General features: G+C 62.9%; 3 protein-coding genes across 5 annotated transcripts; 1 reads left to right on the forward strand and 2 right to left on the reverse strand.

Annotated features, from left to right (window-relative positions):
• The first annotated feature begins 31 nt into the window (after positions 1 to 31).
• TK1 (thymidine kinase 1) lies at positions 32 to 9,215 on the forward strand. Of its 2 annotated transcripts, XM_080681977.1 has the most exons (7): positions 32 to 296; positions 407 to 438; positions 1,687 to 1,797; positions 5,265 to 5,358; positions 7,763 to 7,852; positions 8,144 to 8,263; positions 8,350 to 9,215. In XM_080681977.1, exons 1-7 carry the CDS (start codon positions 231 to 233, stop codon positions 8,545 to 8,547), a joined length of 711 nt encoding a protein of 236 aa, XP_080538103.1. In that variant the 5' UTR covers positions 32 to 230; the 3' UTR covers positions 8,548 to 9,215. The 2 variants fall into 2 exon arrangements, with proteins under 2 accessions (XP_080538103.1, XP_080538104.1); XM_080681978.1 differs by lacking the exon at positions 1,687 to 1,797 and having other exon boundaries at positions 90 to 296.
• A 1,177-nt stretch (positions 9,216 to 10,392) lies between these two features.
• On the reverse strand, positions 10,393 to 14,087 carry SYNGR2 (synaptogyrin 2). 2 transcript variants are annotated; one of them, XM_080678027.1, is made up of 4 exons: positions 13,903 to 14,087; positions 11,989 to 12,226; positions 11,530 to 11,669; positions 10,393 to 11,446 (listed from the first exon to the last, which is right to left on the reverse strand). In XM_080678027.1, exons 1-4 carry the CDS (start codon positions 13,999 to 14,001, stop codon positions 11,249 to 11,251), a joined length of 675 nt encoding a protein of 224 aa, XP_080534153.1. In that variant the 5' UTR covers positions 14,002 to 14,087; the 3' UTR covers positions 10,393 to 11,248. The 2 variants fall into 2 exon arrangements, with proteins under 2 accessions (XP_080534153.1, XP_080534154.1); XM_080678028.1 differs by lacking the exon at positions 11,530 to 11,669 and having other exon boundaries at positions 10,396 to 11,446; positions 13,903 to 14,028.
• A 577-nt stretch (positions 14,088 to 14,664) lies between these two features.
• Positions 14,665 to 22,735, reverse strand: LOC308254622 (protein IL-40; the record flags this gene model as incomplete). Its single annotated transcript, XM_080680870.1, has 5 exons — positions 14,665 to 15,180; positions 17,371 to 17,467; positions 17,593 to 17,862; positions 19,527 to 19,823; positions 22,675 to 22,735. The coding sequence occupies 5 exons, from the start codon at positions 22,733 to 22,735 to the stop codon at positions 15,174 to 15,176; spliced, it is 732 nt and encodes a 243-aa protein (XP_080536996.1). The 3' UTR covers positions 14,665 to 15,173.
• Between the last annotated feature and the right edge of the window lie 1,920 nt (positions 22,736 to 24,655).

A 24,655-nucleotide genomic window follows, 5' to 3' on the forward strand; every position in this document is an offset into this window, starting at 1 on the left:
GACGAGGTCAGGCCCCGCCCCGCAGCCCCGCTCCGCCCCGGTGACCAGAGCCTGACGACGCGGGTCCCGGTCCCGCCCTGAAAAGAACGGGCTGCGGATAAATCTCCCGCCAGCTCCGGGCCGCGCGGTGATTGGCCGGCGCGCCGGGGATAAAGGCGGGCGCGCGGGCCCGGCGCGAGTTTCCGCACCGGCGGCCGTGGCTTCCCGTCCCGCGAGCTCCCCGCGGCGCCATGAGCTGCGTCAACCTGCCCACCGTGCTGCCCGGCTCCCCCAGCAAGGCCCGGGGGCAGATCCAGGTGCGGGCGCGGCGGGGGCCTGGCGCGCGCGGGATCGGGATCGGGATCGGGGCCGGTGCCCCAGCGCCCGTGCGCAGCGGGTCCCGAACTGACCTCTCCTTCTCTCCTAGGTGATTTTCGGACCCATGTTCTCAGGAAAAAGGTAATGGCCTCGCGGGTGGGGGTGGTCAGGACCCCCTCCGCCTCCCCGATCCTGGGACCTCATCCTCCTCTCCCTCCTTCCTCCTCCCCGACCCGGAACACGCTCTCCTCCCCTCCATCCTCCCAGGCCGGTCGCCCTGTCTGGGCTCCCACCACTGCCAGACCCCGCGTTCCCGCCCCGATGCCTTCCCGCCCCGATGCCTTCCCGCCCCGTGCCTTCCCGCCCCTGCCTTCCCGCCCCGATGCCTTCCCGCCCCTGCCTTCCCGCCGGGATGCCTTCCCGCCGGGATGCCTTCCCGCCCCGATGCCTTCCCGCCCCGATGCCTTCCCGCCGGGATGCCCCTCCCTAAGATGTAGTCCTGGCGGAGGCACCCCTCCCGGCCCGCCAGGCCCCCCTCCTTCCTGAGCCGGTCCCTTCGCTGCTTAACCGTTAGCCCCTCACTCAGAAGGGGGCGTCCAAGCCCTAAAAGGTGCGCCCTGCGCCTCCTCCAGGGAGACTGCCTTAGACGCCGAGCTCACTGAGGCTGAGCAGGCAGCGCGGTCTGCCTCCCAGGGGCCCCGCTGTGATAGAACCGGAGGAGGTGGGGCTAGTGAGCCGCTCAGAGCTCCCTGGCCTGTTTATAAAAAATATGTTTTTATTGGTTTTTATACAGAGGAGGGCAGAGGGAGAGATAGAAGCGTCAACCAGCTGCCTCCTGCACGCCCCCTACTGGGGGACTGAGCCCGAAACCCCGGCATGTGCCCTGACGGGGAATCACCAACCACTGAGCCACACTGGCCCAGCTCCCTGGCCCTTTTGTCTATGGCCCTGGGGGACTCTCCAGCCCAAGTCCCTGGCCCACAACGGGGAGGCTGATGGTAGGCTCTTGGGCCCAGAAGCGAAGATCTGTCTCTGGCACAGACAGGTTTTGTGAAGGCAGGTCCGATTTTGGAATGTAATCTGGACCCCTCTCCTGGGCCTGTGGCCTTCGGCCCCCCCCCCCCACCATACTCCCGGGAGACGTGCCCCTCCAGCCCCTCTCCCAGACCACCCAGGGCCATCCCTCGCCCCCCAGGCCCCCAGGGCATACATCCCCCTCCGGTGCGGACTCCCGTCCTCACCGGCCTTCCCCACGCCCCACCCTGCGGTCTTTGGGTCCGTCAGTGGGTGTCTGTAAGCCCCGGGGGAGGTGGCGGGGGCCTGGCCCGGGCTGACGGGCCCTCCCCACGGCCCTCGCCCCCGGGCCTCACCGCTGCTCTGCCTGTGCAGCACTGAGCTGATGAGGCGGGTCCAGCGCTTCCGGATCGCCCAGTACAAGTGCCTGGTGATCAAATACGCCAAGGACACACGCTACAGCAGCCAGTTCTCCACGCACGACCGGTCAGTCCCGCCCCCTCTGTCCTCCCTGACGCCTGGCCTGAGAGCCCCGTGACGTTGCCCGGCACAGAGCATGCTGTCAGAGCCTTCAGTGCGACGGTTAAGAAGGCTGACGCCGCCCTAACCGGTTTGGCTCAGTGGATAGAGCGTCGGCCTGCGGATTCAAGGGTCCCGGGTTCGATTCCGGTCAAGGGCATGTACCTGGGTTGTGGGCGCATCCCCGGTGGGGGGCGTGCAGGAGGCAGCTGATCGGTGTCTCTCTTTCATCGATGTTTCTAACTCTATCCCTCTCTCTTCCTCTCTGTAAAAAATCAATAAAATATATTTAAAAAAAAAAAAGAAGGCTGACGCCTGGCATGGGGCATCCAAGTCGGCAAACGTCCCAGGTTGCCTGGCATGGGAGCCTGGGACAGGCCTTTCCCGGGCCTCTAGCCCCGCGGTTCTTTTTTTTTTTTTTTTTTTTTAATATATTTTATTGATTTTTTAGACAGGAAGGGAGAGGGAGAGAGAGTTAGAAACATGGATGAGAGTTAGAAACATGCCCTTGACCGGAATCGAACCTGGGACCCTTCAGTCCGCAGGCCGACGCTCTATCCACTGAGCCACACCGGCTAGGGCTGCCCTGTGGTTCTTAACGGGGGGCGGGGGGGGGTGATTCTGCCTGGGGATGTTTTCACGATTGGAGGGGGGTGCATGCCTCTGGCATCTGGTGGGCAGAGGCCAGGCGTGCTGCTGGGCATCCTGCAATGCTCAGGGCATAGGGCGGCCCCCACACCGCAAGGACCCGCCACTGTCGTCCGCAGCGCCTGCCGAGGCTGAGAGCCCTGCTCTGGAGTCGACACCTATGCAGAGGCTGCGAGCTGGTTTTGTTTGGCCTACATTTTGGTTTTTGTTGTTGTTTTTTATTTATTTTTAAACTAGAGGCCCGGTGCATGAATTTGTGCACGGGTGGGGTCCCTTGGCCTGCCGGGCGATCAGGCCGATCGGGGCCGTCTCACCCAGTCCCGATCCTGGCCGATTGGGGCCGGGTGCGGGGGGGGGGGGGGGACCATGGGAGCGCACTGACCACCAGGGCGCAGCTCCTGCATTGAGTGTCTGCCCCCTGGTGGTCAGTGTGCGTCATAGTGACCTGTCAATAGGTCATTTGGTCAACCAGTTGTAACGGTCACTTAGGCTTTTATATATATAGATAGATAGATTTTTATTGATTTTTAGAGAGGAAAGGAGAGAGAGAGAGAGATAGAAACATCATTGATGAGAGAGAATCAGTGATCGGCCGCCTCCTATACAGCCCACACTGGGGATGGAGCCCGAAACCCCGGGCATGTGCCCTGACCGGGAATCAAACCGTGACCTCCTGGTTCATAGGTTGGTGCTCAACCCCTGAGCCACGCCAGCCGGACGACACGTGGTTTTTATTTTAACGTCAGTGGGCTGTCCTCGTCCCCTCCCTGTGGTCTTGTCCCCTCACGGTCCCTGGTCTGTTTCTCTGCCCGCGCTCCATGCACATGTCAGTCTGAAACCTGAGGTCGGGGTTACCTTCCGTTCCCCTCCTGGCCCCTCCTGGGCAGCAGATCGGGGCCTGGTGTTCCTGAGCCTGAGACACCCCTATCTCTGTCCTCGGGGTTTGTCCACCGGAGCCCCAGCCGCAAAACCGTGCGGTGAGCGCGGGGTCCTGAAGCCCAGCGGGGGCACGGCGAGTGTGTGAGGACTTGGAGGTAAGTGTCTGGGATGAGAGGGCCACTCCCAGCTGTGCCGTCTGATGCAGGTCCTCGTACCCCCCAGTGTGCGTCCTCGTCCCTGAAATGTGGGTGCCTGCCGCACAGGAAGGGGCGCCTCCAGGAAGCACCATAAAAGCAGAGCAGGCAGCACGGCGGGGATTAGAGGTTCCATCTGGGGCCGGTCAGATGGGGTCAAATCCCAGCTCTGGCTGTGTCACGGTCCAGGCTGTCAGGGCGGTGACTGTGACCCAACGGTGACCGAGTGCTTGGCAGGCGTGACCACGCTCCCATGCTGGCCTGGCGGAAGCTGGAACCGGCTCGCTTTTCTCCCTTTCGGGAGGGGAGGGGCATTTAAGAGGCAGGAAATAGTAGGTGATGGCAAGGTGACAGCAGTTGTCAGGAGCTTTATTTTTTTATAAGAGCCAATGCAGACTGCTGAGCCTTCGGGAACGGCCAGCCCCTCGGAAGGCTAGCGCAGGAGGCAGAAATGGAAGAAGAAAAGAACATTGTAGGGAAACATAGAAACCATTTAAAAAGACAGAGGACAAAGGACAGCACGCCTCTCCCGGGCTGTGGGGGCGCGTGGGTCCTGGGGGCCACTGACCACAGTGGAACTTGCCCACACGCCGCCCCCACAGCTGGTAGGACTCTCCCCCGGGACACAGGCGGCGGGCTGCCGAGGAGCGGGGGCAGGGATCCCAGGTCATCACGCTCTGCTGAGCTCTGCCCGGGCTAGGCCACAGCCGTCCTGGGCCCTGGGCACTCGGCCTTCGTGAGACCCTCCTCCATCCAAAGAAAAAAAACACATTATATTTTATGGCTGCATTGATGTGAAGACAGATGTAAGGCAAGACTGAGATATACATATATGTATGTGATCTGTTTTTGTTGATTTCCGAGAGGAAGGGAGGAGAGATAGACACATCCATGATGGGAGAGAGTCATGGATCAGCTGCCTCCTGCACGCCCCCCACTGGGGATGGAGCCCGCAGCCCGGGCGTGTGCCCTGACGGGGAACCGAGCTGTGACCTCCTGGTTCATGGGTTGGAGCTCAGCCATTGAGTCACACCGGCCGGGCAAGGCTGAGTTATATTTATTCTTCTGGTTTTTAAATGAAATGAAAACATTTTGTTGGCCCCTAATGGCACCGTGGGGCCTGGTCACTGCCCGAGAGTCACCGTGTGCACCCGGGGCGCCGGGGGCCTGGTCACTGCCCGAGAGTCACCGGGGCCCTGGGGGCCTGGTCACTGCCCGAGTGCACCCGGGGCCCTGGGGGCCTGGTCACTGCCCGAGAGTCACCCTGTGCACCCGGGGCCTGGTCACTGCCCAAGAGTCACCGCGTGCACCCGGGGCCTGGGGGCCTGGTCACTGCCCGAGAGTCACCGTGTGCACCCGGGGCCCTGGGGGCCTGGTCACTGCCCGAGAGTCACCGTGTGCACCCGGGGGCCTGGTCACTGCCCGAGAGTCACCGGGGTCCCGGGGAGAACAGAAGCGCTTTATGTGGTCAGCACCACTCACTTCTGGTCCTGAGCGTGCGGTGAAATGGCGGGTGCAGGATACCCGGTTTTCCGCACACAGGCCTGTACTCTCCCAGAGCCCTCTGCATGGATGCAGACATCGCCACGCTGTAGGCAACATGGCGGCCTGCCCTGCCAGCAGAGGTGGTCCCAGCGCCGGCCCCTGGTCCTGCCTCTGGTTTGGGTCTCCCGGCGGGTCCCCCCGCCCGCTCACCTCCGGCTCTCTCCCCAGGAATACCATGGAGGCCCTGCCGGCCTGCCTGCTGCGGGACGTGGCCCAGGAGGCCATGGGCGTGGCGGTCATCGGCATCGACGAGGGGCAGTTTGTAAGTTGGCTCGTCCTGGCCTCGGCCTTCCTTGAGCCCCTGACTGTCCCCCTTTCTCATCTTTGTCTTGTGCTCTGGGTTAAGCTGGGCAGCGGACGGTAGGGTGACCCCTCTGCCTTGTTCCCTTGGAAACGCGTCTGCAGGCCTGCAGCCGCTGGGAAGGTCACGGTCGCCCCGCCTGCAGCTTCCTCTCCGGCCGGGTCAGGGGTCAGCCGGCTGCTCAGCACAGCGTCCCGCAGGGCTTTCGTGTCCATTTCTCCGGGTTTGCGTTCGGTGTCTCTTCTGACCGTGAGCGCTCGCGGCTCGGTTTCCGGCCAGGAGCCGCCTGTCTGTGAGGCTCTCCGGGCACTGCATCCCAGGGTGCTGGGTGTTGAGGACTATTTTCCATTTCTGGGATTTCCAGTCAGCTCCTCTTTTATTTTTATTTATTTATTTAATATGTTTTTGTTGATGTCAGAGAGGAAGGGAGAGGGAGAGAGAGAAACATCAAGGATGAGAGAGAATCACTGATCGGCTGCCTCCTGCACGCCCCACACTGGGGATCGAGCCCACAACCTGAGCATGTGCCCCGACCAGGAATCGAACCGTGACCTCCTGGTTCATAGATCAACACTCAACCCCTGAGCCCCGCCGGCCGGGCCAGCTCCTCTTTTATATCTGCGGCACGTCTGTCGGTAACAACCTGCTGTATTTCTTTTTTTTTTTTTTAGCAAATTATTTTTTTTAAATATATTTTATTGATTTTTTACAGAGAGGAAGGGAGAGGGACAGAGAGTTAGAAACATCAATGAGAGAGAAACATCGATCAGCTGCCTCCTGCACACCCCCCACTGGGGATGTGCCCGCAACCAAGGTACATGCCCTTGACCGGAATCGAACCTGGAACCCTTCAGTCCACAGGCCGATGCTCTATCCACTGAGCCACACCGGTCAGGGCTGTATTTCTTTTTAATCGATGCTGTGCTGTGCACCCTGTCCTGACTGCGTTTCTCTTTCATTCGAGTCTCCGTTTAAGGCTTGCCCCATTTTCCTCTTGGTTTGTCCTACATCTGGCAGATGTGACATACCTGGTGCCACTCGGTCATGTGCTGTAAATATTTCTTTTTTTGTTTGTTTAATTTTCACCTGAGGATATTTTTCCATTGATTTTTAGAGAGAGTGGAAGCGGGGGGGGGGGGGCGGGGGGAGAGAGAGAGAGAGAGAGAAACATCGATGTGAGAGAGACACATCAATGATGAGAGAGAATCATTGCCTGCAACCAAGGTACGTGCCCTTGACCGGCATTGAACTTGGGACCCTTCAGTCTGAGGACCGACGCTCTACCCACTGAGCCACACCGGCCAGGGCGTAAATATTTCTTCTGTTCGTCTGGCCTTTACCATTTGCTGTCACATCCTTCATTCCTGTCCCTGGTGGCCTTTGTGCCTCGGTGCCAGCACGAGGGCCAGGAAGCGGAGCCAGAGGTCGTCAGCTGCCAGTGAGCCAGCCAGCCCTGGGCAAGCTGATGACGGGGGCGCAAACCTACCTCCCGGCGTCCCGATTTCCCCTGTGGGTTCTCTCCCCCATTGGAAGCAGCTCGCTGCAGGTGGGGGCGGTGGCGGAACCGGCCCGGGACCCCCAGTGGGCAAACTCGTCACCACCCTCCTTTCCTACCTGGTCCCCATACTGCGATTATTTTATCTACCAACAAAGCCCCAAATTTACTAAGTACTTTGAAATCCCATTTGAAATGCAACCTGCAGCCTGGCCAGTGTTGTGTGTTGACCTGTGAACCAAGAGGTCACTGGTTTAATTCCCCGTCAAGGGCACATGCCCCGGTTGCAGACTCGATCCCCAGTAGGGGGCGCGCAGGAGGCAGCCGGTCAATGATTCCCTTATCGTTGATGTTTCTATCTCTCTCTCCCTCTCCTTTCTTCTCTGAAGTCAATTTTAAAAAATATTTTTTAAATGTAAATCCTTTAAAAAAAAAAATCAATGGACAAAATATGCTCGCTCCTTGAGTGAGGATTAGTTAAAATCCAAACAAAACGAATGGCAATGAATGGCAGCAATGAGGTTACGGGTGGATGAATGCCGCCGACACTGGGGCTCCATCCTTACCTCGGACCGTGGGGAAGTCCCTCCTGGGGCCCAGGCTCGGTGTTGGCTGGGGGCAGGCGGCATGTGAGCGGGACAAAGCCTTCAGGCAGAAGCACCGGCTCTTCGCGGGCATCAGTGTCGCGAGTGGGGGGCCGAGGTCCCTCGGAGCGTCCTCCGGTGAGGACAGACTGTGTCCTGACGTGTCCGCGTGGAGGGCTGTCCGCGCGGAGGGCGATGCTGGCCGGTGGCAGGCCTTCCCCGTGGCTCCGGAAGCTGTTGCTCAGGGTGGGGGGCTGGGCGCTCACTCCTCGCCCGCGCTTTCCAGTTCCCGGACATCGTGGAGTTCAGTGAGACCATGGCCAATGCCGGGAAGACAGTCATCGTGGCTGCGCTGGACGGGACCTTCCAGAGGAAGGTAAGGCACCAGGTCTGGGTCCTGGGGTGGGACCCGGAGGGAGGAAGCGGCCTGGCAGGCACAGGTGTGCAGGGAGACCGGCAGCCCAGCGAGCCTCCTCCGTCCCGGCGGGGCGCCCCTGGGTGCCCGGGCGTGAGCCCACCCCAGACTGGGTGCCCTCGTGGCAGGGGCTGGCATGGGCGGGGGGGGGGGGCCGTGAGGTCCAGGCAGCTTCCTGGCTCCCGTGCTTGTGAGTCCGGGGATTGCAAAGCCGAGCCCCGGCCAGGTGCGCACACCTGCTGCTCCGTGCAGGCCTTCGGGACCATCCTGCACCTGGTGCCGCTGGCCGAGAGCGTGGTGAAGCTGAACGCCGTGTGCATGGAGTGCTTCCGCGAGGCCGCCTACACCAAGAGGCTGGGCCTGGAGAAGGAGGTAGCTGCCCGCTTCTCCCGGGGGTGGGGGGGGGCGGGGCCCGGGGGTGCTGTGCCCGCTCAGTCCGGGCCCCTTCGTGTTCCCAGGTCGAGGTGATTGGAGGAGCCGACAAATACCACGCCGTGTGCCGCCTCTGCTACTTCCGGAAGGCGTCGGGTCAGCCCGCCGTGCTGGACGGGGAGGACAAGGAGAACTGCCCGGCACCGGGGAAGCCGGGGGAGGCTGTGGGCGCCAGGAAGCCCCTGTTCCCTCATCAGACCCTGCAGTGCAGCCCCGCCAACTGAGCCTGGGGGGTGCTGGCGCCCCTAGCGGACACCTGCCCCGCCGCTGAGCCGCCCCAGAGGAGGAAGCGGGCCAGGGGAGCCTTCCCTGGCTGTGGCACGCTGTCTGCAGGCCCTTGCCCTGCGGGTGGCCGCAGCCCGGTTCCCCTCTTTGCCTGCCCACCGGCCTTTCTCAGTTCCCTTCCCAGCTGCTGGGCCCCTCGTGGCGCCCCGGGCTGCAGCCGGCCCTGCGCTGCGGCTCCGGTTCTGGCCTTGGCCGCCGCGGCTCCTTCTCCTTCGGGGTGAGGAGCAGGCCACGTGCTGTGGTGACATCAGCGACGCTGGCTCCTTCCCTCTCTGTGGCTTTCACTGTTGAGTTTCTGTTCTCACCGGCAAGTCCGGGAGCAGCAGCTCCGGCCCGGCACCCAGTCTCGCTGCACACGACGGCGGCCATCCCCCTGCGGGCACTGAGGACGGCGGGCGTGCGCCTTCCTTCTCTCTGGGCTGCGAGCCCTCCCTGTTCTGGGGTCCCTGCCTCAGAATTACAGCTTCTGTCACGGGGTCGGGGGGCGCTCACCTTGCTGGGGCTCGGGCCCAGGGCTCTGCCGTGTCTGCAGTGGGGAGGGAGGCGGGGCAGGCCCCCGCTCTGCTGCCGCGTGAAGTTAATGGCTAACATTAAAACTGGTTGCTGGAAGCGCGTTTCTCTTTAACCACCTGGAATTCCCCGGGGTGCACGGCGGACACGGACGTGCCCTGTGGGGGGCTACTTCCCAGATCTTTCTCTAGTTCTGCTCTTAGCCACAGCCCTTGCTGACAGACAGGGCGTGGGACAGGCCCTACAACAGCCGTGGGCAAACTACGGCCCGCGGGCCGGATCCGGCCCGTTCGGCTGTTCTATCCGGCCCGCGGAGCCGAAAGAGCGGAGGGTTCTCTTGCTCTCCCCTCCGCTCCTTTACTTTGAATTTATATTAGTTCACACAAACACTCCATCCATGCTTTTGTTCCGGCCCTCCGGTCCAGTTTAAGAACCCATGGTGGCCCTCGAGTCAAAAAGTTTGCCCACCCCTGCGAGGAACGTCCCTTCCTCCTGTCCTGACGGGTTTCGGGACAGGAGGGGTGAACAGGCGCCCGGGCCCGAGGTGGAAAGAGGAGGCGGCTGGCCGCTCCGTGCTGCCAGCTGGGGCTGTGGGGTCAGGTTCTGTTTGTGAAACAGACACTGACCATTCGGGAGCCAAGGAAACGGGCTCAGCTGTGCCTCGTGAGGGAGGCACGCGCCCGCGGGTGGGGCGGGCCCGGCTGCAGGTCTGCCCGGGGGGCGTGGGCTCAGGGTCCCGACCACATTGAGGAGGTGCACACAGCGAGGCTGTAGCCCAGAACCCTACACGCAGTTGCTGGGATTTTGAAATGACTGGGGCCCGCTTTTGACAGCTACCTCTGTCATTGCTCAACAGAGAAGCTGCTTCAGGCCCTGGCCTCCGGCGGGGGGGAGGGGGGTGCTGGGTGCCAAGCCACCTCCTGCCTGGGAAGGGCGCAGAGGGGCTGAGCGCTGTCTGCTGGCGTGGAGGACCCCGGACCCAACCAGGGTGTCCCCCCACTGGGGAAGGGGCACTCGGAGGGCCAGCTCCTGGGCACAGGGAGCGGGAAGGCAGTCGGGAAACCTGTTCTGTTTACGGGCTGAGTGCAGCTGCTATTTTAAGGTGCTGATGGAAGGCAATGTGAGGAATGCCACCCCAGACAGGGAGCGGGCAGGCGCTGGAGGGGCAGCCAGCCACCACCTTGTTCAAAATGCAGGTTCCAGGGCCCCTCTCCCCCCCAGAGTGGAGCTTCTCTTCCTCCTACGGAGGCCAGCCAATGACAGTGGAGATTACGAATGAGAAAAACATTTATTCCATCTCAGAACCAGCCTAACAGAATCTGAGGGGGCAGGACCCCCCAAAGCTTTCTGATACATTCAGAACAGCCTGGGGGCTGTGGCTACACCACACCTGCCTAAGGCAGAGTATTTACATAAAGCTGGGTGTTGTCAGGCAAACCCCTCCCTACTGTGGGGGGCAGGGGGGGGGTAGGAGCAGGGGCAGGAAGCGCTGTCCAGCGGCCCCTGGGTGGGCACCAGCCCTGCCCCACGGCTGGCAGGAGGAAGCCCAGAGGCACTGGCACAGGGGAGTGACCCAGCCGAGCAAGCAGACCCCACAGCAGCCAGATGGCTGCAGCCTTAGGCCAGGCAGGGGAGGGGCGCCCGCGAGGGCATCTCCCAGAAGCCTCTGGGAGTGGAAAGGGCACCGAGGCAGACGCGGACAGACCTGAGTGAGGAGGAAGGGAGAGCCAGCCCCGCACCAGCAAGTGGGAGGCCCCCCAGCCTCGTCTTTGGCAGAGAACCCCAACTCCCTGTGGCCACGTGGGCCTGGGCCGGGACAGCTCCCGGGGGCTTGGGAAAACAAAGGCACTTATCCCAACAGCATGGCGGCACTTCTAGCTACCAGGGGGGTGGGGACCATCAGAAGCAGTGACAAATGTCTAGTTAAAAACCCTTTACAATGCCCTGAGGAGGGGGTGCTGCCTGGGGCCTGGGCACGGGACGCAGGGGCTCTCCAGCTTGTGCCTCGGCTCCCACAGGACCAGGGGGGCCGGCAGCCCCTGGAGGCACGCCTTGTGGGCGAGAGGCGTCTAGAACCCAGGGCGGCCCTCCAGGCGCCCTCCCCGCCCCGTTACCATCCCCTGCGGCGGCTCAGTACACGACGGGAGGCTGGTAGCCCTCGGTGGTGTCGGCGGTCTGGGTGAAAGGAGGCTGCTGGTAGCTGTCCGCAGGCGGGCCCGGGTAGGAGGCGTAGGTGGTGCTGGGGTCCGGGGCGGGGTCCACGTAGTTCTGCATGAAGTCGTCCACCCCGGCCTTGTAGCGCTGGTAGGCCAGGGCGGCCAGCAGGCCCTGCGGGGAGTCCGAGGTTGGCTCCTCCATGCCCTCACCCAGCCTTCCCCGCCCTTCACCGGAGACCCCAGGGGCCCACCTACCCAGGAGAAGATGGAAAAGAAGCTGAAGGTGATGGCCGCTCGGGCTGAGTCCGCTCCCACCAGCACATCCGTCGGGTTGGTGGCTGCCCACTGGTTGGTCAGGAAGCAGAAACCCACGAACCACAGGAAGGTCCAGAGAGCTGGGGAGGGGGCCGGGGGCAGGGTCAGCTCCCCAGAGCAGGCCGGCATGCCCAGAAGCCTCCGGGAGGGGAAAGGGTGCGGTGGCGGGGGCTGGAGGCCATCTCTGGAGGCCATCTCGGGAGGCCAGCGGGCTTCAGGCGGTTAGAAATCTGTGCACGGGGCCGGCTGCTCCAGTGGGACCTCGTGCCTCTCCCCGCCCCCTCCTGCACGCTCCAAGGGCGCCCCGCAAGCCGCAAGCTGAGACCCCCAGAGCGCCTGGGAACACGGCCGCTCCCAGCCCCTCCGGGGAGCAGAGAAGGCGCCCCGCCGGTTAGATACCTGAGAAGAGCAGGTCGCCGATGACCAGGTACTTGCGGTCCATGGCGTTGCTGATCTGCGGGAAGTAGACGTCCACCACGAAGAAGAAGGCGCAGGCCAGGAAGGCCAGCACGCCGATGGCGCTGCCGTAGCGGCAGGCGTCTTCGTTGCGGTTGAAGACGCAGTACTGCTGGTTCGAGTTGTGCGTGTTGCTGTAGCCCTCGCCGAAGATGCAGGAGAACACGATCAGGGCGAAGACCTGGGGGCAGGGCGGAGGGGCTGAGTGGCCGGCAAACCGCCCCCCCCCCACCCCAGGCACGCGGGGTGGGGGGCCCTGGCCTCTCCTGCTGCCGCTGTTCCCCTTAAGGGGGTCAGCATCCAAGCCCCTCTGAACCTGGGGGTGAGCTGGTAAGCCAGCTGCCTCCTGGCGTGCGGCCTTCACTCTCACTTCTCCCTTCTCCCTGCCTCTCCAGACCACAGGACGACATGCTGCGCCGCGAGGGGCAGGCCGGGCATTCCGGGACCGGGGGCGCGCGGAAAGGACGGGGAACTCCTGGGAGGGGACTGCCCTGCCCCCGCTGCCTGTGGGAGGGGGTTAGGGGCGATCGGCCACTTCCACGTACAATGAGTTTTAAATGCTACAGGACACAGAATCACAGAAGCTCAGGCCTGGAGTCTCACCCCCTCATCACCCGCCTGTCACCCCCACAGCGCCCACCCCCTGCCTGATGCCCTGAAGGAAGACTCCCCACCTCTCAGCAAAGCCAGGCCGCCCCAGCCCCTCCCACTTCCCTGCCCCAGGCCGGCCTCCCCAGTTTGTCCAGCTTTCTCTCTACAAGGACTTCCTGCCTCTCTGGCGTCCTGGCCACGCCCCTCCAAGAAAACCCCAATCGACCTCCCTACTCCCCCACCCCCAAGAGTGGGTGCTGATCACAGAGGTGCTCCAGGCTGGTCTGCACTCAGAGCACGGAGGTCCTGGGTGAGCTCCCCAGGGGGTTCCAGTGGGAACAGCCTCCGGGCACCTGGTCTCCTCCCCAAATTTCAAGGCCACCGCCCATCTCCGAGGAGGCAGGCTGTGTGGGGCTCCCCCTGGGACAGGCCAGGCCTCCCGCCCCACCGGCCTGCCTGCCTGCCTGCCTGCCTGCCTGCACCGGCCTCTCCACAGGCCCCGCCCAAGCTGGAGATGAAGCCGGAACTCCAGGATGCTGGGAACGGGCTGCCAGGCCCAACTCCTGGCACTGCCCTCCCGACCCATGGGCACCTGCTCCTGGGGTCAGACCCTACCGCCAGGCAGGGAGGGGGCCCGGGTGCCACCTCAGAAGGTTCCAGTCCCAAGTCCCAGGCAGATGTGAGCACGGAGGGCCCAGCCTGCAGCCCGCCCACCTGGTTCAGCTTTGGATGCCAGGTGCCCAAGATCATGGGACCCCCCCCCCCACCCCCCACCCCCAGCAGCCCGGTGCTGGGGGCTCGCCCGGCTCAGGGGGAGGAGGCACCCTGAAGTCACCCGACCGTGGACGGGGAGACAGACCTGAGGCTACTCCTGCGTGGAAAGGAGATCCTATTTCAGGGCCCCCACCCCCACCCCCACCCACACCCCACGTGGCTCGGGAAAGCCCCTTCCAGGTGAATGCCCAGGCGGGAGCCACCGAGGCCCGCCGGCCACCTGTCCTGGAGCTGCCCCAGGCTCCTCCCACCGCCAGCGGGACACCGGCCTGCTCCCCACGGCGCCCCCGGCCACCCGCGCCCAGGCCGGCGGTGAGGGCGTCCGGGCCCCGGGGTGGGGTGGGGGCGGCCGAGCCCGGGGATTGGGGGGGTGGCGGGTCCCGGTCCCGCGCGCCGCCTCCCACCCCGCGGCTCCGGGCCGCTGCCACCTGTCGGGCCGCCGGCTCCGGGCCGGGCGGAGGGGGGTCCCCGCGCCCCCGCCCCCCGACTCACCAGGCTCGCGGCGCGCGCCACCACCTGCGGCTGCGCCAGGAAGCGCCGCAGGTCGAAGGAGCCGCCCGCCTTGGCCGCGCCGTAGGCCCCGCTCTCCATGTCGCCGCTGCCGTCGCCGTCGCCGTCGCCCGCGGACGCCGAGGAGCCAGCGGTGCCCCGCCTGCCCGCTCGCCCCGCCCCGCCCGCTCGCCCCGCCCCGCCCGCTCGCCCCGCCCCGGGGCGTGGCCAGCGCGGCCCCAGGGACCGAGGGCAAAGTGCGGGCGGCGGCGGGACGCCCGGCTGCCGGGCCCTTGGCGGCGGCGACACCGTCCAGCCCCCGCGCTCGGCGGGATCTCTCCCCGCTACGCTGATCCGCGGCGCGACCCGAGAGGGGCAGGGCGTCCCCAGGAGAAGAGGGACTCAGGGGGGCCCTGCCTTCGGCCCCGCCTTCCTGGGCGCCTGCTCTCCCGCCGCCTCCTCCAGGAAGCCCGACCGGACGCCGTCTGGGCCGCACCTGCGGGGCCCCAGGTCCCCATGCACACCCACCCTCGCCTCCACCTCCCTCCCCCCCCCCCCCAGCCCCCGGCCACCGCCTGGACCCGCCCTGCCTGGCTGGTCCCTCTCCCCTCCTCTCCGGAGCTGAGCCTGGGGTGGGGGGGAGACCACCCCAGTTCTTCCCCTGCTGGCCACCCCCCCCCCCAACGCCCCCGGTGGTGAAAGGCGGCGGGACTTCAGACGGCCAGGCTCCAGGATGGGGTGCGGACAGAAACGGGGTTCCAGAGCGACAGGCGGGGGCAGAGTTTAATCCAGTTCTTTCCTGAGCTGGTTCAGAGCAACTGAACAGGGAAGGCGGTGAGGGGAGGGGTGCAGGCTGAGGACGGGAACCCAGACACGCTTCCTTTGTCAGTCAGGTCAATGAGGGGGTGCTGGCCAGGTGGGCCAGACTGGGCCACCGGGAGATGGGGTGCCCCTTGGGGAAGAGGGGAGCCATGGGGGAAGAGGCCCTGGGTGGGGGTGTAGCTGGGCCTTTTCAGTCCCCCCACCTCCCTCCTGGACAGGTAGCCTGACACGCCTGCGACTCCGCCTTTCTGTCCCCCCCTCCCACCCACCCCCCCCCCCCGCTTCCCTGCCCCCCCTCCCCCGGACCTCTTCTTCCCTCCACAGCCCCCACCCCCATCTTGAAATCCTCGCTGCAGGGCCCAGGCTGGAGGGCTGTTCTTCATTCACAGGGGGTCCTCCTGTCCGGCAAGGATGGGGCTCGTGGGGGGCTCTGCTGAGCCTGCACCTGCTGGTCACAACCTGGATGACAAAGGAGGTGAGACCCCAGGTGAGGTGAGCACCCCTCCCAAGGCCCCTGGAGTTTTATGCACCAGGAGCATCAGTGCCCGGGCGGGGGAGGGGCATGAGGCTTTGTCACCCCACTAAGGGAAGGGCCCACCCAATCACCCAGGGGGCAAGTGCTGGCCCCAGGTCCCATGGTGAGTGGGGGTCTGGTCTCTACACCCTGTTTTGTAGAAGGGAAACTGAGGCTCAGAAAGGTGACATGGGTCGCCCATGGGTCTGGCCTCTACAAGGACAGAAACTTCGGAGGAAGGGGCCCCGAGAGGAGACAAGGACTGGGCCTCGGATAGACCCCTGGGGCAATGCCAGGGAAGAGGGGGGGCCGGAGACACAGTGTCTAGGAAGCAGGGGATGAGGGAGCTGATGGGGCCTGGGGACTGCGCCCCCTGAGGCCTGTGGTCGCACAACACAAAGGCCCTGGTCCTGTGGTTCCCCGCCTTTTCTTGGCCACACCCCCCAAGCATCTCTAACATCCTGATGTCTCCCCCCGCCTCCCCCCCCCCCCCCCGCCCCGGACAGAATTCTTATTATTCACACCGTGAGCTCCTAGTCACGGGGAGGAAACCTAAAGGCCATTAGCTTGGTCTAAACAAGCTTCCAACGAGCATGGCATCCATGAAAGAGAAAAAGAAAAGGATGAAAGGACAGTGGGAGTCCTGAGGAGGAAATCAGGACTCAGCGGATAGACCCATCAGCCTGTGGACTTAAGGGTCCCGGGTTCGATTCCGGTCAAGGGCACATGCCTGGGTTGCAGGCTCTATCCCCAGTAGGGGGCATGCAGGAGGCAGCCAATCAATGATTCTCATCACTGATGTTTCTCTCTCTCTCTCCCCCTCTCCCTTCCTTTCTGAAATCAATAAAAATATATATTAAAAATAAATTGTTAAAAATAATAATATGAAGTGATATGAAAAAAATAGCAAATAAAGTTTCAAAACATAATAGAGACCTGAAATGCATAAATATGTCACTATATTATTTCTATACTGTATATGAGGCCCCTGGAACCATAAGAAATGCAAAAATTCACTCTGTTAATAACTCATTCTCGATTGGCCCCCCCTTAAAAATCAAATTGCCCCCCTGTGGGGTGTGTGCCCCATGTTGGGAACCACTGCCCTGGTCACTTTACAAGCCATTGAAATGATGACCTGGGAGAGGGGACCCCCAGGAGGCCCCACCCCTGACTCCATGGTCCCATGGAGGTCAGAAGCCCTTGCTCCAACCTGGTCCCAGGAGGCATGTCCCCATCCCAACATCCCTCCTCAGACCTGTAAGGACCACAAGATAGTGTGCCACCCAGAGGTGAGCTGACTGCATTGCAGGGCAGGGCACAGTGGTCATCCTATCTAATAAAAGAGTAATATGCAAATTGACCGTCACTCCAACACACAAGATGGCTGCCCCCATGTGGACAGAAGATGGCCGCCCCAAGATAGCCAGCAGGGGAGGGCAGTTGGGAGAAACCAGGCCTGCAAGGGAGGGCAGTTGGGGGCGATCAGGCCAGCAGGGGAGGGCAGTTAGGGGTGACCAGGCCGGCAGAGGAGGGAAGTTGGGGGCGACCGGGCCTGCAGGGAAGGGCAGTTGGGGGGGGACCCAGGACTGCAGGGGAGAGCAGTTGTGGGGTACCAGGCCTGCAGGGGAGAGCAGTGAGGGGTGACCAGGCCTGCAGGGAGGGCAGTTAGGGGCACACAGGCTGGCAGGGGAGCAGTTAGGCATCAATCAGGCTGGCAGGGAAGTGGTTAGGGGGTGATCAGGCTGGCAGGCAGAAGCAGTTAGGGGCAATCAGGAAGGCAGGCAGGCGAGCAGTTGGGAGCCAGCAGTCCTGGATTGTGAGAGGGGTCCCAGATTGGAGAGGGTGCAGGCTGGGCTGAGGGACACACTCCCCATGCACGAATTTCGTGCACCGGGCCTCTAGTGGTCACATAAAGCTTTGAATCAGCAAGCCATCCTCAGGCGCGTGGCACACAGTAGGTCCTCAATAAACTCCTGCAAGGCACCCACAAGCGACACGGCCCTTTCTTTGACCCGGTGGCATCCCTGCCCTAAAGCCCACCACCCTCTGCTCTCCCGCGGGGCCTCTGCTGCTGCACACAGCCCACCAGCTCCTCTTCCCACTCCTCCCCCCACCCAGCCCCGGCCTCCTACCTGGTCTGCGCGGTCCAGCCCAGCATCCCGGAGGTGATGGCGGCGATGGAGGTGAGGCTGGCAGCCAGCACGAAGATGGGGGCCTTGGGCAGCTGGCCTGTGACGGGGGCAGGTAGCCAGGGTAGGCATGGCTGCTTCCGGATGCCCTTCCCTGCTCGTGGCACCTCCCACCCACCTACCCAGCGGTGCCAGCTGCCCTCCGGAAACCAGGGGCCCTCTCACCTGGGGGCACCAGCCTGAGGGGGCTGCTCTGGACACTGACGCCGTTTTGGGCCTGGCACTGCAGCCAGGCCGGCGTCTGGGTCAGCGGGAAGGAGAAGTTGGCGGGCTGCCCGTACTGCGGAGTCTGCCGCATGTGGACGTGCCCGTCCCTCCCAACCAGGCTGTAGGTGATGGGTGGGCTGCCCGAGGCCACCTGGCAGGACACCTCCAACCTTGGGCCCGCCTCTCTGTCCAGCAAGGTGAAGTCAGCTTGCAGCTGGGACACGGGCTCTGGTGGGGGGCGGGGGGGGGGGACAGGAAGCACAGGCATGGCTGGGAGACTCCAACACCCGCTCCCCAGCAAGTTCCCTTGTTCCGAAATAATCGCTGGAGGCCTAACTGTGATCGCGCCTCCTCCAGGCAGCCCTCTGTTTTACTCCCTCCACCTTGTGTCTGGGCTTCTACCCTACTTGCAGTGTGTACCACACAATTCCTCAATCGGTGTTCGTTTCGTGTGGCATATTCTGGATTGCCAGGCTTAGCAAATAAAAATACAGGACGCCCAGTTAAATCTGAATTTCATGTAAACAATGAAGAAGTTTTTTTTTAAAAAAAATCTTCATCCAGGGATCCTTTTCCATGGATTTTTAGAGAGAGTGGAAGGAAGGGGTAGAGACAGAGAGAAGCATCGATGTCTGAGAGACACATCAATCGGCTGCCTCCTGCACGCTCCCTCCTGGGGATCGAGCCCGCAACCTGGGCAGGTGCCCTGACCGGGAATCGAACTGGAGACCTCTCTGTGCATGGGACAATGCCCAGCCCCCGGAGCCACACTGGCCAGGGCGACAACAAATCGTTTGTCGGTGTGACTATGTCCTGTGCAAAACGTATCTGGCACTCCTGCTTCCAACCTTCAGCTTTGACTCTTCCACTGAAACACAAGCTCCTTCAGGACAAGAACTGCTACTTAGAAGAGTCTAGAGCAGCCGTGGGCAAACTACGGCCCACGGGCCGGATCCGGCTGTTCTATCCGGTTCTCTTGCTCTCCCCTCCGCTCCTTTACTTTGAATTTATATTAGTTCACACAAACACTCCATTCATGCTTTTGTTCCGGCCCTCCGGTCCAGTTTAAGAACCCATTGTGGCCCTCGAGTCAAAAAGTTTGCCCACCCCTGGCCTAGATTCTAGAACCTCCAGGCCTTCCGCCCGATGCTCTAAACAGCCCCAGGCCTGCTCCGATCCTTCCCCCTGACTGAGAAGTACCCCTCGGTACCCCTGGAGTAGGTGCTACCATCTTTGTTTTGTAGATGAAGCAACTGAGGCCCAGCGAGGTTGAGTGACTTGCCCAAGAACCCACAGCCTGTGAGTGTGGGGTTTGAACCCTCCACCGGAAGTGCTCCGGACACAAGGCTCTCCTCCCAGGCCGTCTCCAGGGGCAGGGCCACGGGGTCACTGTCCCAGCCCCGTCCGACAACACTTCCGGCTGCCACCCCCATGCCTCCCACCGGGGAGGGCCTCTGGGGGAAGCTCAGGGTGGCCGGGGAAGGACGCAGGACTTGGAGCTCCGTGTAGTGGGGCTGGGAGCCACGGGGCCTGGGACAACTGCCTTAATCTCCAAGAGCTTGAGCTTCCTTCTCCAGAGGCTGGGACCATGCACGACCCCCAGCCTCCCCCCCCTCCCCCGCCCCGGCTGCTGAGAAGATGAAACCAGATGAAACCAGATGAAACCCCACATGTGCCCTTTATCAGCTTGAGGTGTGAGCTCAGCCCTGGGCACTGTGTCACTCTCCCTTCAGCCCCCTGGGGGCCCAGCCAGGATCTATACCCGCCTGTGACCAGGCCCCAAGGGACTGAGAGAGGCCCTTGAAGGTGGACAACCGCTTGCCCCAGCCCCCAGGCTTCCACTCCCAGACCCTGCTCCCCGCACCGCCCGCCCCCGCTCCCCCTGCACTCACTGGCCCACAGCTCCCAGTACAGCTGCAGCGGGGCGCTGGCCAGGCGCGTGCCCCAGCCGGTGCGGGCCTGGCAGGTGTAGGTGAGCAGGTCTGGCCTGGACTTGAGCGTGACGTTGATGTGGAAGGAGACGGGGTTGGGGGTGCTCACCACCTTCTTGGAAACTTCAATGTCCCGGCTCCCCCAGAGGGAGTAGGTGACAGGCGGGGACACCTGCGCGTGGCAGGTTATGGCCACTCGGCGGCCTCGGGGGAAGACCTCCAGGACGCTGTAGGCGATGGAGAACTCCGGGGTGCGTTCTGGAAGGTGAAACGGAGGAGGGGGAAGAAAGCCGACGTTTACGAAGCGCGGGAAGAAATACCGGTTTGCCGGGGCTTCAAAAAGTTACACCAGGAGCCGAAACCGGTTTGGCTCAGTGGATAGAGCGTCGGCCTGCGGACTGAAGGGTCCCAGGTTCGATTCTGGTCAAGGGCATGCACCTTGGTTGCGGGCACGTCCCCAGTAGGGGGTGTGCAGGAGGCAGCTGATCGATGTTTCTCTCTCATCGATGTTTCTAGCTCTCTATCCCTCTCCCTTCCTCTCTGTAAAAAATCAATAAAATATATTTAAAAAAAAACAATTGAAAAAGTTACACCAGGAACCCCCATCCGACCCAGAGAGCCGCTCGTAGACATGCACCGGAAGGACTGCGACCCCCTGGCCGGCGCGGCTCAGGGGGTGAGCGTCGACCTATGAACCAGGAGGTCACGGTTCGATTCCTGGTCAGGGCACAGGCCCAGTTTGTGGGCTCCATCCCCAGTGGGGGGCGTGCAGGAGGCAGCTGATCGATGTTTCTCTCTCATCGATGTTTCTAACTCTCTATCCCTCTTCCTTCCTCTCTGTAAAAAAATCAATAAAATATATTAAAAAAAAAAAAAAAAAGGCAGTTACTGTCCAGTGACACGCTGAAGTGTGGCCTCCGTCCGGCGCAGGGGCCTCCTGATGTGATAGAGGCTCCTTGCTTCATGTGGCCCAGGGCTCCGTGAGGGGGCTCCGGGCTGGGGACTCCTGCCAGGGATGGGGTCCGTGAGGGACAAAGTGGACCAGGCCCCCGGTGGCCCAGCGCTGTATGGAGGCCTGAGCGTGCGCAGCGGCCTGAGGGACAAAGGGTGGTGGCCAGGCCGCAGCACCCAGAGAGGTCACCATCTTGTTTAAAGGGCCAGTCAGAAGGCAGCGGGCAGATGGTGACCCAGACCCACGGGCACAGGGACCCCAGGCTTGCAGGGGACGGGCTGAGCCAGAGAGAAAGGGGTCACCCCGGGCAGCAGCCTGGCCGCATGCTCACAGAACCTGCAGATCGCTCCTCCCTTAGACCCAGGGCCAAACCCTCACTCAGCCCCAGCCGGTGTGGCTCAGTGGATGGAGCGTTGGCCCGTGGACTGAAGGGTCCCGGGTTCGAGTCCAGTCAAGGGCACATGCCCGGGTTGCGGGCTTGATCCCCAGTAGGGAGTATGCAGGAGGCAGCCGATCAATGATTCTCTCTCATCATTGATGTTTCTCTCTCTCCCCCTCTCCCTTCTTCTCTGAAATCAATACAAATATATTTTTAAAAATAAAATAATCAAGCTTTAACATTAAGAAAACATACAACCCCTCCCATCCCCCTCACTCAGCCGCTCCCAGCAGGGCGCCTCCGTCCAGACCTCCTCTCTGCTGGGAGGGGACCTTCTGTTTTGTCGGCAGGTCCCGGACTGGACTGGGACGCACCGCACCTCCACGACCTTCCTATCGGGCCTCTCCGGCTGCCCCGTGTGCATTTCCCAAGCCACGATCGCCTGACCATTCGGCTCAAACAACGCTGCCTTCTGACTGCGGTGTGGGGGGAGAGGGGTGTGTTCTTAATGGTGCGTTTTCTTTCTTTTTCTTTCTATTTTTATTGATTTCAGAGAGGAAGGGAGTGAGAGAGATAGATAGAAACATCAATGATGAGAGAGTATCATTGATCGGCCGCCTCCTGCACGCCCCCCACTGGGATCGAGCCTGCAACCTGGGCATGTGCCCTTGACCGGAATCGAACCTGGGACCCTTCAGTCCACAGGCCGACGCTCTATCCACTGAGCCAAACCACCTAGGGCTTAATGGTGCGTTTTCAAGACTAGTGTGTCAGGGCAGTGCCGGGGGGCGGGGGGGGCGGGCAGAGGGACGCGTCTATGAAACCCAGATATCAGCCCTCGGGCATCGGCTGGGCATGATGGCTGCAAACCACCGGCTGAGCAGAGACTTGGAGCAGGCCAGGGTGCGGGTCTCCGGAGGCGTTTCCCAGGAGCCGGCGTCTCTGAGCACTGAGCCGCCTCCTCTCAGCCAGGGCGTTTCTGGTTGTCACCAGAGGAGGGCGCTCTCTCATCGGTGCCTCTTGCCAAACGTCATGAGATCCCCCAGTTTTTGGCTTGTTTTCCAACAGGTTCCCTGCAGAATCTTCCACCTGAAGCACGTTAAGCTGTACGTGGCGTTGGAGCTACTCTCAGGGGCACCATTTTGCACATCGCTACTAATCATTTCATCAGTGCCAGCCTGGGGCCAAGGCCCCGCTCCCCGCCAGCCTCCTCCTCCCGGGGAAGGGAGAGGGGGCGGGGCAGAGGCACCCACACCTCTCTCTCTGCTCCCTTCACCATGAATAAAAGCGAAAGGAAGCCAGGGCCCCTTCATTTCCCTGTCCGTGGCTATTAGTGGAGCCTGATTTACATAAGTTTCCGCTGCCGGCTCACCTGTGACCCTACCCAGACGCATGGTGTCTTCCGGCCAGGTGGATTATCTGGCCTCTGCATCCCGCTGCCCCTAACCCCGGGCCGAGCATGGAATGTAAAACTCACCACGGGCATCAGAACACTTGAATGCCGGGGCGGGGGGGGGGGGGCACCCTCAGCATTTCACAGATGACAATGGGCCGCCAGCTGAGCCCAGCGGGCGGGGCGGGGCTGGTGTGGCCGGGCCGCAGCCCCATCCGGCTCGCGTTCACCGCGTATCCTGATGGCCTCGGTCTCTCCTGCGCTTGACGCAGTCTCGTGCGTTTTGTGCGGGGAGTGCGGTCCAGGCCCGACGCCCGGGACGGCCCCGGTGTGCAGGGGCCACAGCGTCCCCGTGCGCACGGGGCCCTCGGCGGAGTGGACTCGCCTAAGGACACGCTTCCCCGCGTCTCCCCATCACGAAGGGCGCAGATTCTCAGGACCGCCATCGCCCTAATTCTTGGGGATTTCGAAACACAGAGATAACACCCCCCCATGCCCGCCGGGCGCTTCGCTTCCTCCGCATTCGGTCCCTTTGCCCGCTTCTCGCTCCCCGAGGCCGCTCCAGCTGCACCTCACCATCCCTGCGGGTGCTCAAGCCAACGCACACCTCTGCCGGGGACCCATCCGCAGCAGGTCAGCTGGCCTGGCCTTCGGACTCACCCCACCGCTTCCGTGTTATCGCCAGTGTCTGGATCCGGGAGCAGCCCGGTGCCCTCTGGGGCTGTCCCCTGGGTCCCCCCGTGTCTCTCCTCAACACAGCAGCCGAAGGCCCCATGAAGGCGCAGATCCAGCCTCCCACAGCTGCGCCCACAGGCCTCCCTGCCCCTCCCGCCCTCTGACCTCCCTCAGCGGCCCTCCCCTCTTGCTTCCTGTGCTCTGGCCACAAGGCCCTTCTCCAGGCACGGCCTGCTCTACATGTCTTTGCTTGGAGGGCTTGGGAGGGTCCCCTTCTCAGTGCCAGCTTCCCAGGAGGCGCTGCCCTCTGTCCCCACCCCCACGTACGCCCCTCCCTCCCATCACTTGCTTTCCCCTGGGACAATCCCAGTCGAGCACACCTGTGCCCCCAGCCCCGCGGGCATGTGAGCTGCCGGAGGGCCGGGCTCCGTCGTCCCTGCACCTGGTGCATCCCTCTGGGCCTGAGCACGCCCCGCACCAAGCAGGTGTGCCGCCAGCGCTTGCTGAGTGAGTGAGTGAGTGAACGAACGAATGAATGATTTGCCTGTTGGTCTCAGGAGCTCCTCGAGCAGGACTCGCTGGGGACTGAGCGAGGAACCCGCCCTGCCAGGTGCTCCCCAGAGGCCCGGCCCCTGTGCCCGGCCCCTGTGCTCTGCTCTCCTCTCAGCGAAAACACCACCACGCGCTTGTTTTTAAAGCAAATGAGGAAATGGCATTTCAGCCTGTGCTGGGGCGAGACCGGAGACCCGCCTTGCACGTCCCCAGGCGGATGCCTGCTCTGTGACCCCGTGACCTGATGGGAGGAGAGCAGCTCCCTGCCATGGGAACCAGCAGGGTGGGTGACCCATCACCTTGACCTTGACCATAAGGGTCACAGGGCTAGACATGAGCCAGGAGAGGGGATGTGGCGGGGGGCCGGGGGGGAGGAGAGTGGAAAAGTGGAGGGCCAAGCCCAGGAGGTGTCTGGACCAGGATGTCCCCTCCCCCTGCTCTGTACCCCACCCCCTTAGACTCACAGAGACCAGGTCCCAAGCCCTCCCACTGCTCTCGGAGGAGGCAGCCTCCCATTGCTGCACCTTGGGGGGGAGGGGGCTGGACTGGCCCTTCGCTCACTGTCTCCTTGCCACCCCCCCCCCCACTTCCCCATGCCCTCTCTGGGGTCACACCCACCCTGCAGAGCTGTGAGCCTTCGGGAGCGGCTTCAGCTCCATACATGGCACCCCGGGGCAGAGTGATGGGGCTACACCTGCCCAGGGATACCCCCCAACACACACACAGCCCCATGTCCCCTGGAGGCCCCCTTCCTAGCCTCCTCCTCTCCCCCCTCCTCCCAGAGCTCTGCAGGGGTTGGGGCCGGGTTTTAGGGTGGCCTGACTGTCCATCAGCAGACACCCTCTCACCCAGCAGCACCCTCCCGCAGCCAAGTCCCTCCCTGGGTGGGGCCCTTGTCCCCCCCCCCCCTGCTGGCTGCTCACCTGTCTCTGGCTCCGGGGAGAAGCTGCTGGTGGCTGTGAGAGAGGGAGGTGCGGAGGGGTCAGGGGGTGGGTTGGGGGGAGGCTGCAGGCCACCAGGGAGCCGCTTCCTGAGCCCAGAGGGAGGCACAGGTGTATCGAGTGTCTTCACTCACGAGAGCTCCTTTGAGCCCACGATTAGCTCATCAGCCCGTTTGGCAGGCGTGTGAACAGTGGCCC

Source organism: Plecotus auritus (genome assembly GCF_963455305.1).
Source record: "Plecotus auritus genome assembly, chromosome: 7".
NCBI lineage: Eukaryota > Metazoa > Chordata > Mammalia > Chiroptera > Vespertilionidae > Plecotus > Plecotus auritus.

What these genes read in the sequence shown, in the direction of transcription:
- TK1 (XM_080681977.1), top strand. Translation starts at nt 231, where the DNA reads ATGAGCTGCGTCAACCTGCCCACCGTGCTGCCCGGCTCCCCCAGCAAG. An exon ending in AGGCCCGGGGGCAGATCCAG is followed by an intron (nt 297 to 406) that starts GTGCGGGCGCGG and finishes CTTCTCTCCTAG; the next exon opens with GTGATTTTCGGACCCATGTT. An exon ending in CCCATGTTCTCAGGAAAAAG is followed by an intron (nt 439 to 1,686) that starts GTAATGGCCTCG and finishes CTGCCTGTGCAG; the next exon opens with CACTGAGCTGATGAGGCGGG.
- SYNGR2 (XM_080678027.1), bottom strand. Translation starts at nt 14,001, where the DNA reads ATGGAGAGCGGGGCCTACGGCGCGGCCAAGGCGGGCGGCTCCTTCGAC. An exon ending in TGGCGCGCGCCGCGAGCCTG is followed by an intron (nt 12,227 to 13,902) that starts GTGAGTCGGGGG and finishes CCCTGCCCCCAG; the next exon opens with GTCTTCGCCCTGATCGTGTT. An exon ending in TCTTTTCCATCTTCTCCTGG is followed by an intron (nt 11,447 to 11,529) that starts GTAGGTGGGCCC and finishes GACTCCCCGCAG; the next exon opens with GGCCTGCTGGCCGCCCTGGC.